This window comes from Asterias rubens, chromosome 7 (assembly GCF_902459465.1).
Source record: "Asterias rubens chromosome 7, eAstRub1.3, whole genome shotgun sequence".
In the NCBI taxonomy this organism is placed as follows: domain Eukaryota; kingdom Metazoa; phylum Echinodermata; class Asteroidea; order Forcipulatida; family Asteriidae; genus Asterias; species Asterias rubens.
Window position 1 is genome coordinate 1,439,745 of NC_047068.1, and position 16,099 is coordinate 1,455,843.

Here is a 16,099-nt window from a genome sequence, read left to right on the forward strand (position 1 = left end):
AAGCGTTCGTGCGTACACACAACCCACGCGCAACAGACTCTTCACAAAGTTTTTGGAAAAAAAATATTTCAAACCTAGAATTTTCAACTGCCAAAGTGTCTGTAATTGTATTTTTTAAATGTTTTTTAACAAAAAGGCATTTATGAATGGGAATAAAAGACTAGTGACTCGTTCTTAAACGTCCGTTTAAAACCTTGCAGGGTCGTTGCCTTGCGCTTAAGGCCCTCGCTATTCGGCTCGGGCCTTTATCACTCGGCAATTCGACCCTGCCGAACTCGTCGCTACCCTTTTATTCCCTTATTATTATTGCATTCCTTGCCTCCCGTCCCCCGTTCCATGGAAGCCTTCCTGCACACTCACCTTGTAAGGAGTGCAGCAAAGCTAGTCTCAGCATTAATGGCCTCGCTGGTTCTCGTCCTCAATGCCTCAAAGTGTAGAATGGCGTTACTCAGTGCTGCCACCTCAGCAGATCTTTTATTTTCCAACTTTTGTAGAAGAAGAAAATGCTATTAATATTAATTTTGTCAAAGTCTTTTTAATCCATTCAAATCCCAATGTTTATATCAGCTAAGACAACTGAGACATTACCCATAGAATGGATGCAGTGTGATGTTTTAAACATTTTATGTTGACCCCTTGCATGATCCAAACAATGCGTGTCTACCATTTCCGCCATTTTGGGAGTCAATTCCTTTGTGGTAATTTGACATTCACTTCTTAAGAGGCCGGCTCATAGTTCAGATTGGAATCGATGTAAATGATTAAAGGCACTGGACACTATTAGTAATGACTCAAAATAATTGTTAGCATAAAAACTGACTTTGTAATGAGAAATGGAGAGGCTGTTGATAGTATTAAACATTGTAAAAAAAAAGAGACCCACTGAAGTAACATAGTTTTTGAGAAAGAGGTAATTTATCACTTTAGCTGAAGCTTTTTACTATGCATCTGAAAGCACACAACACAGGGTGTTTTTCTTCCACTATTCTCTTGCAACTTTGACGACTAATTGAGCACAAATTTTCCCAGGGCTTGTTATTTTATGCATACATTGATACACCAAGTGAGAAGACTGGTCTTTGACAAATTCCAAAGGTGTCCAGTGTCTTCAAATGGCTAACTGGAAGTCACAAGCTCCACTTAACCGTTTAGGAAAATATGCTTCAGTCGAGTTATCTACACTTACTGCATAATTCTTCAACCTGTTTTGGACCACCTTCTCAAACTCATGCATCACATTGTGCAAGGTCGGATTGGCACCCGCCGCCCACTTCAATCGCTGGCTCACGCTGTTCTGTTGAGTGTCGGCACGATCCTGCACCGCTTTTATGGCGCCCTCTAGTGATGAAAGTACCTGAGTCCGCTTGCGCAGATCGGACATGACGCTTGATCTGTGGATTTTAATTTTGGAGGAAAACAAAATTATTACAAGAAACCTTTTTAAAATTTTTTGTGGATTTAAATATTTGTTACTTACCACATAAAACACATCAAACAACGCATAACTCTAATTTACTGCAACATTAAAACATGTTAAAATATGTGATCTACAAAAATGTATCCCCTTCAAACAAACTCAAAACGCTAACCAGAAATTGTTTATTACAGATTGTACACAAATGAAAAAAAAAAACACAAGATCTGGGCCCAATTTCATGGCTCTGCTTACCATAAGCAAAGAATCGGCGCTTACGGAAGCAGAGAATTCTGTGCTTACAGCAAGCGTATTTCACGGGTTAGCGGCGAATTTTGGCTTCTGCGCGTGCGTACTCCGTGTTACTCGGCATTTTGCGCTTACAAGGCTAGCTCAGAAATTCGGCGCTTGGACGTAGGCGGGGAATCGTGATCGTTAGCGCAGAATTCGGCGGTAAGCAGAGCCATGAAATTGGGCCCTGTTCGAGGCAGACACTAAAAGCACTGGCCTCAGTCCTGTGGTCCAGTTTTAACGCTACATACAAAGTGTAGACCTGAGAAATAAAAGAAGTCCACATAACGTAGGGACTTGAAACGCTGTGTTATTTACAGTGAAGAATATGATTTTCCTCCAATGTACAGAACAAAGAAATGTCAACACAGTGACTGCAACGCAGAGTTGTGTGTGTTAATTTTGAACCCGCATGTACCTTGATGGGGGCAAGAACGGCATGTTTTGTCTGTGTGTGCCAGCCTGCTGTAGTACGTCTTCATATAACCACTGGTAGCGCACCAACTGCAGTTGAACATACTGTAGACTCTCCTGGTTTGCTGTGACTGCGGTCAGCTGTTGCCTGAAAAGGGTCGGATACAGTGAAAGGTCAGGGGTCACTAAGATCAATAAGGATGTAAAGACCCAAGTTGACCTCTAGGAACTCTCTCCATCAGTGCCTTCACCTACTTTTTGTACAACACAACAATTCAAAAACCTCAGCCGAGTCGAAACCCTCAAAATTGTGTCTTATAAAAAGAGTTACCTGGCCAAACTGCATGGCCAGAAACCCACTTCTGCAACTCAACCCAGTATCACCCCTCACCTAAACCAACTCAGAGTCCTCAAACCTGCAGGAACCCCCTTCTTCAACTCAACCCAGTATCACCCCTCACCTAAAACAACTCAAAGTCCTCAAACCTGCAGGTACCCCCTTCTGCAACTCAACCCAGTATCACCCCTCACCTAAACCAACTCAGAGTCCTCAAACCTGCAGGAACCCACTTCTGCAACTCAACCCAGTATCACCCCTCACCTAAACCAACTCAGAGTCCTCAAACCTGCAGGTACCCCCTTCTGCAACTCAACCCAGTATCACCCCTCACCTAAAACAACTCTAAGTCCTCAAACCTGCAGGAACCCCCTTCTGCAACTCAACCCAGTATCACCCCTCACCTAAAACAACTCAGAGTCCTCAAACCTGCAGGAAAAATGCATGGGAAGGCAACTCCTTCTGCAACTCAACCCAGTGTTTACCCTCACCTAGCCCGACTCAAACTACATAGCCAGGCAATCCCTTCTGCAACTCAACCCAGTGTTTACCCTCACCTAGCCCGACTCAAACTACATAGCCAGGCAATCCCTTCTGCAACTCAACCCAGTGTTTACCCTCACCTAGCCCGACTCAAACTACATAGCCAGGCAATCCCTTCTGCAACTCAACCCAGTGTTTACCCTCACCTAGCCCAACTCAAACTACATAGCCAGGCAATCCCTTCTGCAACTCAACCCAGTGTTTACCCTCACCTAGCCCGACTCAAACTACATAGCCAGGCAATCCCTTCTGCAACTCAACCCAGTGTTTACCCTCACCTAGCCCGACTCAAACTACATAGCCAGGCAATCCCTTCTGCAACTCAACCCAGTGTTTACCCTCACCTAGCCCGACTCAAACTACATAGCCAGGCAATCCCTTCTGCAACTCAACCCAGTGTTTACCCTCACCTAGCCCGACTCAAACTACATAGCCAGGCAATCCCTTCTGCAACTCAACCCAGTGTTTACCCTCACATAGCCCGACTCAAACTACATAGCCAGGCAACCCCTTCTGCAACTCAACCCAGTGTTTACCCTCACATAGCCCCACTCAAACTACATAGCCAGGCAACCCCTTCTGCAACTCAACCTGTATTTACCCTCACATATAGCCTGAGCCAGATTCCTCAAACTGAAGTACTCTGCCAAACTGCACTGGCCAGGTACCCCTTCTCCACCCAGTACTCACCTCGCCTGAGCCAGTGTCCTCCAGCCTGCATCGTACGCCTTGGTGTAGTTATTCAAGACCCCATAGAGGTGGGATTGCACCCGTCCATTCTGCACGGTCAGATCGATGGTCTTCTTGCACATATCCTCCAGGGAGGCCTTGGAGTTGGCTCCTACGTCCCTAGCGTTGATCTGCGCAAGGGTGTCTAGGCCCAGCTGGTGGATCAGTGTGCAGGTACAGATACCAATGGTCTGGGATAAGATGCCGATGGTCTGCAAGGATGTCAAGAATCAATGAGAGAAACGTAGTCAATCATTGAACACAATATTGGACAAAATAATAAAAAACAGGAATCTAGCAAAAACAAGAGTTGGCTCCTAAGTCTCTAGCGTTGATCTGCGCAAGGGTGTCTAGACCCAGCTGGTGGATCAGTGTGCAGGTACAGATACCGATGGTCTGGGATAAGATGCCGATGGTCTGCAAGGATGTCAAGAATCAATGAGAGAAACGTAGTCAATCATTGAACACAATATTGGACAAAATAATAAAAAACAGGAATCTAGCAAAAACAAGAGTTGGCTCCTAAGTCTCTAGCGTTGATCTCCGCCAGGGTGTCTAGACCCAGCTGGTGGATCAGTGTGCAGGTACAGATACCAATGGTTTGGGATAAGATGCCAATGGTCTATGAGGATGTCGAGAATCGATGAGAGAAAGGAAGTCAATCAGTGAACACAATACTAGAAAACCCTTAATCTCTGTTCATCCGCTTTCTTTAGTGTCCATATTTCGGAGCTGTAGGTGGCTATTGGTAGAACCAAATTGCAGAATTATCTATGGTTAATAATCTTACCTGCTTCCTGATCAAGCCAGCCATGAACTTCTTGATGGGTTTGATGAACTGAGCCTCCGAGATGAGGGATACTTGAACCTCTGCTACCTCATCTTGACATCCTGAGGGGAAGGAAAAGAATACCTCTTGAAAACACTGGTCTTTTCAGTTTCCGACCAACAAATCTCGCTGAGGGTATCGGTTAATTTCAATTTTCAGCTTAAAGGAACACGTTGCCTTGAATAGGGCGAGTTAGTCTTTCAAAAAGTGTTTGAAACAGTTTGTTATGAAATTAATATGGTTGGAAAGACTTGCACTGTGTTTCTTTTACTCAGCGAACTTTCACGGTCTGCAATTTTGTTGAGTCAAGTTCTTGACTCCATAAAATGGCTGACCGTGTTAGATCAAAAAAGTAAAAGGAAAACTACGCACTTTTGAGGCATATTTGTGTGGAACATTGTATTCTACTTTTAAAATCTCTTTCTAACCATAACGGTTTCGAATGCTTTTCATGTACAAACTCGACCGATCCAAGGCAGCGTGTTCCTTTAAAGGGTTGGTATTTAAATAACAATACTTGTAAATACGTTGTGCATGCTAAAATAATTGTATACAAATACTGGAATGTTGTACATGCTTAAAGAATTTTCGTCTCATTAAGACAATTACTTTTGGGACTTTTTGTACTCATTGTTGAAAAACTACAGCACCTCAGCAAGTAATACTTCAAGGGAAGCTATCTACTATTATTATCTTCAAACTGTGTAAGTTTAATGTAAGTTTAATGTAAATATGTGGACATTGTGTTTCGTGTTCTACAAAAAGTACCCAAACCATTTTATTGCAGATGCAGAGCTGCCTACATTTGCATCTTTCAATCAGGGAGATTTTGTACAACAATCAGTGAGATATTTATGATTACATTTAACATAAGAGGGACAAAAAAGAAGACAAAACAGAAGATGAAGAGCTGATCAAAGAAAACATAGCGGCATTGCCATTAGGAATTAGGTTTAGAGGTAAAAAAAAACAAGCATCTGAAAGCACACAACTTCGTGTGACAAGGGTGTTTTTTTCTTTCATTATTATCTAGCAACTTTGACGACTAATTGAGCTCACATTTTCACAGGTTTGTTATTTTATGCATATGTTGAGATACACTGAGTGAGAAGACTGGTCTTTGACAACTACCAATAGTGTCCAGTGTCTTTAAACGGTTACTATTTTCAGTGAGAATAAAAGACCTACCGTTGGTAGCTTTGGCAAACTGTTGGCACTGTAACAGGAATTCCTGGGTGGCTTCAAGCTGCTTGATGAAGGACCAGTCTCTCAGGAGCTGCTGGGTGTTGGCGTTTAGTACAGTCGACTGTGGATCCAATGAAAGCAAATGCATACAATTTCATAAGTAGGGCACATTCTAGAGGCAAAGGAAGGTTTGAGACCATAGCCATAATTTGAGATATCTTAAAAGATTTGTGAGTTTGGATTTTTCTTTTGAGAAACTAACTAGTACATAGACTAATAGCTAGACTCGGTGAATATTTTTAATTTTGTTTCTGCTAACCGACCGTTTGAAAAACAGTTGCACATTTACAAAAATAACCATAAACGCACAGGCTTAGTTGTGTTGTTGCAGGCCTCATTTTTGGTGAGGGGGTCTTCCATGTTTTATTAAAAATCTTTAAAACCACTTGCCATCGCAGGACCTATCCTCCCTAACATCAGAATCTTTACCTGCAGGCTCTTAGCTTCTTGAATCACGTCAACCTTCCGCCACTGTGTCGGCACAACCAACTGCTCCATCTTGAGCACAAACTCAGCAATGCTCGCCTCCACCTTGGCAAAGGGTGCGCTGATCAACGTCAGGAGGACCTGCCCCTGGGTGGGCGGTGTCTGACCCGTCTCTGAGGGGTCAGTGGCATGCACTCGTAGGAGTGCACTGTATTTGGTTCGTAGGGCGTCTACGACGCTGGCTGAGACTAAATCACCCTGGGGGGATTAGATTAAATTCGATTCAAACCTCATTATCCCCCACAAACACTGGTCAAATCCAGCAGAGAAACAAACCAATTGCTTAAGACAAGGTTTGGACAATACAAAGAAAACTGGCCAATCCAGCAGACCTTGTTTTAATAATAATAATAATATCGCAGTCTTATATAGTGCACGTATCTACCAAAAAAGGTACTCAAGGCGCTGAGTATATACAAACTTTCAGAAAGATAGGTTATTGCAGTGATGAATTCTGAGACCCAATTATTTAGCACCTTATAAGGGTATACAAGGTGCTACGGTGCATTCAGCAGGCACAGCCAGGAACATCGGGGCGAACCCCTTCTCTTTTCGATAAGTGCACTGGGTTCTTTTATGTGAGTTACACAACACATAGGACAAACGGCTTTACGTCAAATCGGAAGGACGAAGCAATGGTGAAGTGTCTTTCTAAAGGACACAAGTGTCACGGCAGGGGATTCGAACCCACACTCTGCTGATCAGAAACACCAGAGTTTGAATTCGGTGCTCTTAACCACTTGGCCACGACACTTCCAGTAAACAAGAGTCGACTGTACCTTCATTCCTAGAGTGACGCTGGTCAGATCTTGCTCAATCTGGTACAATACACCTGGTAAGAGGGACGGCCCATTACACATGCCCTTCAGCTCTGCCATCATCGTATCTACAGAGTCGTCGACGGACTGCAGGCTGGCGATGGTCCGTGGGAGGACAGTCTTCCTGAAGTGACTGTGCATGTCTTGGAGACTCTCGTATACGAGTCTGATCAGCTTGAAGCACTCCAGGGAAGCAATGATGGGGCCGCTGTCAAACTCCTGAGGCTGAATGCACACATTGTAAATGATTAATTATTAGAAGGGAATGACAGATTACAAACAGTAACCAAAATTGTCTTTTAACTCCTTTTTTCATAGACCCCTTTACAAATAGGAAAAAAACAATGCATTCTGGGATAGGATGCGATGTTTTGGGATGTTCATCATGCATAAAACGTGCATAGCTAACTAACTCGTAAACTCTCCCAAAATGCATCATAATCACCACTTCCGGCCTATCTGTAAAGGAGTCTATGGTACTTAGGCCCGACTAAAACATATAATTTTGATTTCTGTAACGCAATCCACTGTTAAAAAAACCTGCTGTTTAGGTCTGAGAAGTTGAGCATCAACCTGTGAGAGAACAAGGCACTCACACCAACAGTCTGTGAGTAGATGTGCACAAAGACACAAATGGGCACGTAACAAAATATTTCAATGGATTCAAGCATTTGTAAGATCCAGAAAATTAAGATCACAGTCATAAGTTATTATGAAGGCCAGCTTCATTACCAAATTCATATCCCTTGTCACCCTCGTCACACGTGCGCGTATGCTGGGCGCGTGTGGCAGAGTTGTGCAGAATGGCATTGGAGAGGCTCACATGTTCTTGCTCACACGTGCGCCGTGGACGGAGCCTAATGGATCGGTGTATTGGGGACTTGCTCTATTTTTTAACTATGGGATTTTCTAAAGTAGGGACGGTCCCTAGAAAACAGGGACAGTTGGAAGGTATGCATTGTACCAGATATTGTTTAAAGACACTGGACACTATTGGTAATTGTCAAAGACTAGTCTTCTCACTTAGTGCATAAAATTTGCATAAAATAACAAAATAACAATCGGTCGTTGAAGTTGCGAAAAACACCCTTGTCACATGTAGTTGTGTGCTTTCAGATGGTTGATTTCGAGACCTCAAATTCTAAATCTGAGGTCTCGAAATCGAATTTGTAAATAATTACTTCTTTCACGAAAACTACATGACTTCAGAGGGAGCCGTTTCTCACAATGTTTTATACTACCAACCTCTCCCCATTACTCGTTACCAAGAAAGGTTTTATGCTAATAAATATTTTGAGTAATTACCAATAGTGTCCACTGCCTTTAAATCTAACTTGCAAAGGGTACACAGGGTGAGTGGTTGGGTCAGGGATAGGGTGCATGGGTGGAGTAAGGGGGAGTTAGGGGAGGGGGTTAAGGGGTCATGTTTGAGGTCTATACTTACCCATTGACATCCACTGATAAGCTTGACGATAATATCCAGATTGGCAATCATACTACATAGCTCCTCCAGGAACCAGTTCCCATTGCGGGATGCAAAGTCAACCAAAGAGTCACCGGCACCTTGGATAGCACAACCAAAAAATATGACTCAGTGCAATTTAGAAGGCACCTTTTCAACCTAATGTCTTTCCTTTAAAGTGGTTTGCCTTTTTGATTGTATGGAAAATTGAAGGCGAGTCATGCAATGCCAATTGCGTTATTCCTGATACAAACTAATAACAGAATCAGTTAATAGTTACACTCATCATCTTCATTTATAATTTATTTCACCAGATTATTTCAAACAGGTATGATAAGATGAAACTTCTTGCTATCACTTTTGTTGTTGTAACTGCATCAATGTCATATTAGAGAGGTTTCGCAAGCATGCGGATACAGATACAGATACGGATTTGATAACCGTATCCGTTCACGTCAGCCGCGTGTTGGATTTTGTTTTGCAAAATATAGGTATGTGTTACTTGAGGGCGCTCGCATTCATCCCGAGTGTTTTCCCCCGACAGGCATGACCGATAGAGACCCCGTGTTTTATACGCTGCATTTTCTCATCGTATTGCTTGTAAATGACTAACAATTTTCTAGGGACAGGGACAAAAAGACAACAAAAAGGCTGCAAAACTGTATCAATTTTTCTCTGTGTATAAGCTCCTGTATCCATAGCAACATGTGTGCAAAATATGATAATCGTGGATATGCGTCACATGAACACACAAAGTGTTGACGTATCGGTACCTGTATGTGTATTCGTAGACTTGCGAAACCTCTCTATTATCATCTATCAACACTAATAACCAAAAATATAAAGCATTTTGATTCTTGAATAATAGATTCATAAACAATTCCAGATTCTGGACCGTTTACCTGCCACAGCTCCTTCCATGATGAGAGAACGCTGACTGAATGAACATAATGCATTCATCAGGACTGCCGCTAACGTCATAACTCCAGTATCACCATTCTCTGAGGAGAGGAATATACATAGACGCAGTCACGTCAGTTTCAATGAAACAATCTTAAGTTCAGAAACAAGAAATGTCAGGACTCTCTGCCCTTCATTTATCTTTAAAGGCAGTGGACACTATTGGTAATTACTCAAAATATTTATTAGCAAAAAACCTTATTTGGTATCGAGTAACGGGGAGAGGTTGTGAGAAACGACTCCCTCTGAAGTGACGTAGTTTTCGAGAAAAAGTTGGTTCCATGAATTTGATTTCGAGACCTCCGAATTAGATTTTGAGGTCGTGAAACCAAGCATCTGAAAGCCAGAACTTCGTGTGAAAAGGGTGTTTTTTCTTTCATAGTTCTCTACCAACTTCGACGACCAATTGAGCTCAAATGTTCACAGGTTTGTTATTTTATGCATACACCAAGTGAGAAGACTGGTCTTTGACAACTACCAATAGTGTCCAGTGTCTTTAATGCAAAGAAGCATACTCTTAGTATTGTTGGTGAAGAGGTTGGGCTCAATGGCATAACCTCTTTCCCACTATAGATCTGTACTAGCTACCCTCAATCTTTTCTACGGACATTTTCACGGTAAATGTGCCACCACTGTGTCCGACCTGTTCCTGCAGGCAGAATGTTTGAGGGTGAAACCAATCATCCGGTTCTTCTCACCCATTCACTCTCGCTTTGCTGAGATGTAGAACAAAGAGCCATTTTCAACAGCTTTGTTCCACATTGCATCCTCTTTGGAACTCCTTGCCTGGTGCATGTTTCCCTACATCCAACAATCTAGACAGTTTTAAAGTGGTATATCAACTCCACTTTCAGCTCCCATGAGTTATTTTCATCTTAAAGATTTCATTCTTGGAGCCACTTACCAAGAACGACTTCTTGCCATGGTAGGGGTAAACTTGCATTTAACTGCAGGTAGGCATGGAAAAGACAAAAAAGCTTTTGCGTTTGTTTGTTTGAATGATCTTCCCGTCAAGGAAACACGGCAAACTCCCACAAAGGGATATAAACGCCAAGCTGGCAACAGCCAATCTCCCTCACAAACATTGGTTTAACGTCTATGATATGAATTACACAAATCAAGAAATTGTGATTCAGTAACTAGACGACAATATATATTCTAGTCATTGTGAAATCAGTGGTAAGCTGGGGGATTCGGACCTACAACCTTGTGATTGCAAGTCCTGCAATCTAACCACTAGACCACGATGAATTGCACAAATCAAGAAATTGTGATTCAGTAACTAGACAACAATATTTATTATAGTCATTGTGCAATCAGCGGTAAGTTTGGCAGGATTCGAACCCACAACCTTGTGCATGCAAGTCCTGCAATCTAGCCACTAGACCACCATAAAATTGCACAAATCAAGACATTGTGATTCAGTAACGAGACGACAATACTTATTCTAGTCATTGTGAAATCAGCGGTAAACTTGGCAGGATTCGAACCCACAACCTTGTGAATGCAAGAGTCGTCACCTTTGACAAAGCTGCGTATCTGTACATGCGTCTGCTGCAGTGTGGTATCCATCTGAGTGACATCTGATTGAGCCATACTGTCCATTGTCTTGACCATTCTCTTATTAGATTCAGTCATCATGTTGTTAAGGGCTAGCTCGGTGGCCACCACTCCCTGGATGTGAGCTGGGGTTGGGGTGGTGTACTTGGCCTTGAAGCGAGCTTGTATATCTTTGCATCTGTGATAGAAAGAAGCATTATTATACAAATAATGAATGTTTTTTAGTTCAATGGTGCGAATATGTTGATGAGATGAAAAATCGAATGAATTGAACATTCCATCTTTCAACGAATGAACATATTCGCACCATTGCACAATGAAAAACATTCAATATTTGTTTAATATAACATCCAAGTAGATCTTTGTCATTTTGATTGGAGGATACAACTTTCAAAACAAACAACGTGTACGCCTACAATTTTTAATTGTGAAATTACACCCATTTCTTTTGGATTGGCATGTTGGATTCAACAGTGACAATGTGCGTTGTGCACAACTATTTTGAGACACGCAGATGCCGAATGTAGTATGTGCCTTGTAACACTGGTGCATTACCAAATACTAGACACGCGCACGCAGTGATGTTTTTTACTCAGCGTGCAGTAGTACTTTTCGGATGGAACGAAAAATGCTCGCTGAGTGACGTAAAGTGCAATAGTACTTTTATTTGCTAACACGTGACGGACAATCCTCCAATCAAATGGCAAGGATCTGCTCGGGTGTTATATAAAATATAATAATAATTATACCACACCTCTTGCTTGTTCTGTATTCTGGCTGGCTGAAACAGGGTCACGTGGGATGAACTAATATAGGCTAGTTATCGCGCGCGCGTGTTTTGCGGGAATAGTACCAGAGCGGGCACTAGACTTTGCAAATAGTGCCCGCGGTAACAGCGCCCTCTCTTGACTTGAACCGTGAACAACAACTACAAAACTCCTTTTTCTGTTCTTATTTGACATTTAAAACCGAGCTGAAGAGGGGCCTATTTCCCTCGGCCTTCGCCCTCAGGAAATAGGTCGCTCTTCTGGTCAGTCAAAGTCCCTTGTGGGAATAGACGTATACTAGTTACCTCATTGCCAGTCAATATGTGTATAATAATGCCTATAAAGCGCTTAACATTTATAAGGCGCCTTTTGCCAAAGAATACAAAGCGCCAGGTATTTTTTATTGCAAGGTGAGTGGGACGAAAGTTTGAGATATAAGACCTAATCTTAAGCACCACGTAATGGTTTGCAAGGTGCTGTTGCGCAATATGCTGCCAATCCAGCCAGGAACACCTGGGCAAACCCCTTCTCTTTTCGATAAGTGCACTGGGTTCTTTTACATGTGCGTTACACAACACACGGGACCAATGACTTTACGTCCCATCCAAAGGACGAAGCAGTGGTTAAGTGTCTTGTTAAGGACACAAGTGTCACGGCTGGGGTTTCGAACCCACACTCTGCTGATCAGAAACACCAAAGTTTGAATTCGGTGTTCTTAACCGCTCGGCCACGACACTTCCACAAGTGTACAGTCTGAGTACTTACGTGGCGGATGTAAGATCATTGATCAGTTCCTGCAGCCATGTCTGCCACACATAAGCTCGGTTCATCTCAGCAAAATTGGCCGGGAACTGCAATAGAGGAAAAAGTAAGAGCAAGACAAACTTAGCAATTGCATTGCCTTGTATTTTAAAGCCTGACTTAAACAAAATTAAATAAATAAATAGATAAATAAATAAATAAATAGGCTGTGCAAGTCTTGCATCCTTTGGAAAAAAAGAAAACCACTTGAAAAACTAATATAGAATTCTTGAAAATAACGATACTCACAGATATAATAGATGTTAAATTTGCATCGGGGATTAAGAATATTAATTTTTATTTTGTTTACCCAAACACCGATGTGTGTTAGCACTGTATACTCAATACTCAGAAACTCACAGAAATTTTTCTGAATAATGTATGTAGTTTATGTATAATACAAATAACTTTAAGGAATTTTTGACTCCCATAAATGGCCGACCATGTTAGTTCGCAAAGTAAAAGGAAAACCACTCAATTTCGAGGCAAATTTGTGTGGATCATTGTATTCTACTTTTAAATCATCTTTCTAACCATATGCATTTTATATCAAACGGTTACAAACACTTTTCAAAGACCAACTCGATTGATCCAAGGCAACGTGTTCCTTGCATTGTAAGGATGTTTGAAACAAATGAATTCTTTTTAGACTCCCCATCTCACTCCCCAGACCACTACATAGATTGAATGTTAACATGAATGTCTGCTGGGAAAAAGATGGTCTCAGATCATTTTCTTTCCTACATTGCTGACCTGTCTTTAATTGTCTTTGTTGGTAACTACTTTCATTGTTAGCAGCTTGTGAACTGAGCCTTTTTGAATACACTTGTCCTTTCCGGAACATTTTTTCTACATAGAGTGGTATCTTACACAATACATCTAAACAATTATTAGCTTAATGCACAAGCTTGCTCAGGGAACCATAACCTTACAAGCTTTGCTTCTTTATGGGTCCCTCCACAGTTTCATGAATGTCCATGCTTATTATTCATTTAATAAATCTTATCAAACAACTATTTATTTCTTAATTTCTAATTTATAAATACCCCAGACAGTTTCTCTACTCCTATTGGTGGTGTTTAAACGGTTGATAATGACAAGTGTTTACAACTGGCTGGCTTCCGCGTGTCAGGCCCGAAGATTATCATGCGGAACGCGATTCATAGCTATTAGTACTTCTAAGCACGCGCGCGTAATCTATTTCTAAGCGCGCACGCGTACACACAACCCATGCGCAACAGACTCTTCACAAAGTTTTTGAAAAAAATATTTCAAACCTCGAACTTTTAACTGTCAAGTGTCTGTAATTGTATTTTTTAACTTTTTTTAACAAAAAGGGCATTTATGAATGGGAATAAAAGAGTAGTGACTCGTTCTTAAACGTCCGGGTCGTTGCCGTTCGCTAAAGGCCCTCGCCTTTGACTCGGGCCTTTATCACACGGCAATTCGACCCTGCTGGCTTTAAACGGCCGTGTAAGAACTCGTCGCTACCCTTTTATTCCCTTATTTACATTGCCTTTGATTTGATATTGATTGTGATTTTGATACTGTGGAAATAAACTGATTGATTGATTGGAACTGACCTGTCCCGCCATATTACAGTATGTTTGTAGAACCTCTACACATCCCCGTAGCATTGTACGTCTCTGCTTCAGTAGACTGCTTAGCTCCGTCTCAAGATGCTCACACTGGATATCAAAGAACAGAAAACACAAACCAAGATGACCAAATGTTTGCAAGAAACATTTATATAGGAAACATCCAACACCTACTGTGACTTTTGGCCTTCACAACGCAGAACAATGCATGTCTACCATTACCACAATTTTTGGAGTTTATTCCTTTGTGTACATTTTGACTCTAAAAATGGTGGACAGGATAGGCACCTGCAAGTGCGCTGCAGCTGTGCATGGGGTCGATAAGCCAACCAGATTATAAGCTACAGCACTGGAAAAAGCTCTAATTTTTTTTTTTTATAGAGGTCAGTGTATAACCATTTTTGTCACTGTAGGGCATTCTGGACCGAAATCTTTGACATTTTGCCATAGAACGCTGAATTGCAAAAATGTCTGCGATATTAAAAGCATTACTGTGCAATCTGGATAATTCTATACAGTTTTCTTTTCTTTTTGAAAAATTATTATTTTTGTTCATGAAAAAACTTGTGGGGGGCGTCTCAGACAAAATTTTCACATACGGACACACACAGAAAAACGCTCTGGTCGTGGTTTTATGGTCAGTTCTTAGTGTGTAGGACCAACAATAACAGAGGCTTTGCAAAAAGCTGTTTGTCTTACCTGTGAAATCATCTGTGTCTGGCCTGCAGTGGTCAGGAACTGCACACAAAGAGCATAGGGTGGAGTACCTGTACAAACAAACAAACAAATAAATAAACAAACAAACAAACAAACAAACAAACAAACAGATAAACTCTACATTGACGATCCTGCTCCATAGAGTTATATATAAGAACTAGAGGGTGATGCTTCTTGCACAAGCGCGACAGGACCGCAAGGAGACATGCGCGCGCCGGTCTGTACGCGCGTTGTATATGAAACACAAGTTGGAGTTTGTGTTTATTGAACACTACGCGATGCTGTTTTGTCAACTTACAAAATGGCCGCCTGTGCGCATGCCGGGTTGTGTATATAGGCCAGTGCGCCCTCTAGTACTTATATATAACTCCATGTCCTGCTCGAATATGAATGTTGATTGAAATTATTGAAAATAATTAATATTCAGGAAGGAATGTTTGACTCTCAAAAGGATGGGTTGAAAAAGTACCATGACTACAAGTAAAATGTGGTTGTCCACTTACAGAGGCATCCTTGGTTTCATTACCAGAAATATATAATGATAACAATAAGTACTTGGACAAAAGTGCCACTGAAAAGGTCATTCACGCATTTGTTACTTCTCGCCTTGACAACGGCAATGCTCTTCTCTACAGTCTTTCTAACAACCAGATTTCCCGACTTCAACGGCTCCAAAATTGCTGCCCGCATTGTGACACTGTCTAGAAAATCCTGTGCTATCACCCCCATTCTGAAATAACTACACTGGCTCCCTATCTCTCAACGAATCATCTTCAAGCTGATGCTCATTGTCCACAAAGCACTTAATGGCAAGGCTCCCCACTATATTTCTGAACTTCTTCGAGTTAACACTCCATCAAGGAATCTTCGATCAAGTTCCATGCTTCTTCTCATTGAACCCAAGTCTCAACACTCATGGGGTGACAGGTCTTTTTCTTCAGCTGCGCCACGCATCTGGAACTCTCTACCACTTAATCTTAGATCTTGTCTTTGTACCACAACATTCAAATCTCTTCTCAAAACCTATCTTATGTCACAGGTTTTCAAAGACTATCTTTGTTGTGTCTGTTTTTTTCTTTGGTTTGTTTTGTTTGGTTTGTTGTTGGTTTTTACTGCGCCTTGAACACC

General features: G+C 41.7%; 1 protein-coding gene across 1 annotated transcript in view; it reads right to left on the minus strand.

Annotated features, from left to right (window-relative positions):
• Window positions 1-16,099, minus strand: part of LOC117292236 (serine/threonine-protein kinase SMG1-like) — an 87,245-nt gene that overhangs the window by 10,271 nt on the left and 60,875 nt on the right. Inside the window, exons 52-65 of the mRNA XM_033774212.1 lie at window positions 14,954-15,021; window positions 14,240-14,344; window positions 12,621-12,706; window positions 11,049-11,266; window positions 9,471-9,569; window positions 8,551-8,669; window positions 7,068-7,331; window positions 6,232-6,486; window positions 5,746-5,863; window positions 4,519-4,619; window positions 3,690-3,940; window positions 2,124-2,267; window positions 1,187-1,391; window positions 361-485 (exon numbers count right to left, since the gene is read on the minus strand). Of these exons, the coding sequence (XP_033630103.1) occupies window positions 361-485; window positions 1,187-1,391; window positions 2,124-2,267; window positions 3,690-3,940; window positions 4,519-4,619; window positions 5,746-5,863; window positions 6,232-6,486; window positions 7,068-7,331; window positions 8,551-8,669; window positions 9,471-9,569; window positions 11,049-11,266; window positions 12,621-12,706; window positions 14,240-14,344; window positions 14,954-15,021 (2,158 nt within the window). The remainder of the gene's footprint in view (window positions 1-360; window positions 486-1,186; window positions 1,392-2,123; window positions 2,268-3,689; window positions 3,941-4,518; window positions 4,620-5,745; window positions 5,864-6,231; window positions 6,487-7,067; window positions 7,332-8,550; window positions 8,670-9,470; window positions 9,570-11,048; window positions 11,267-12,620; window positions 12,707-14,239; window positions 14,345-14,953; window positions 15,022-16,099) is intronic.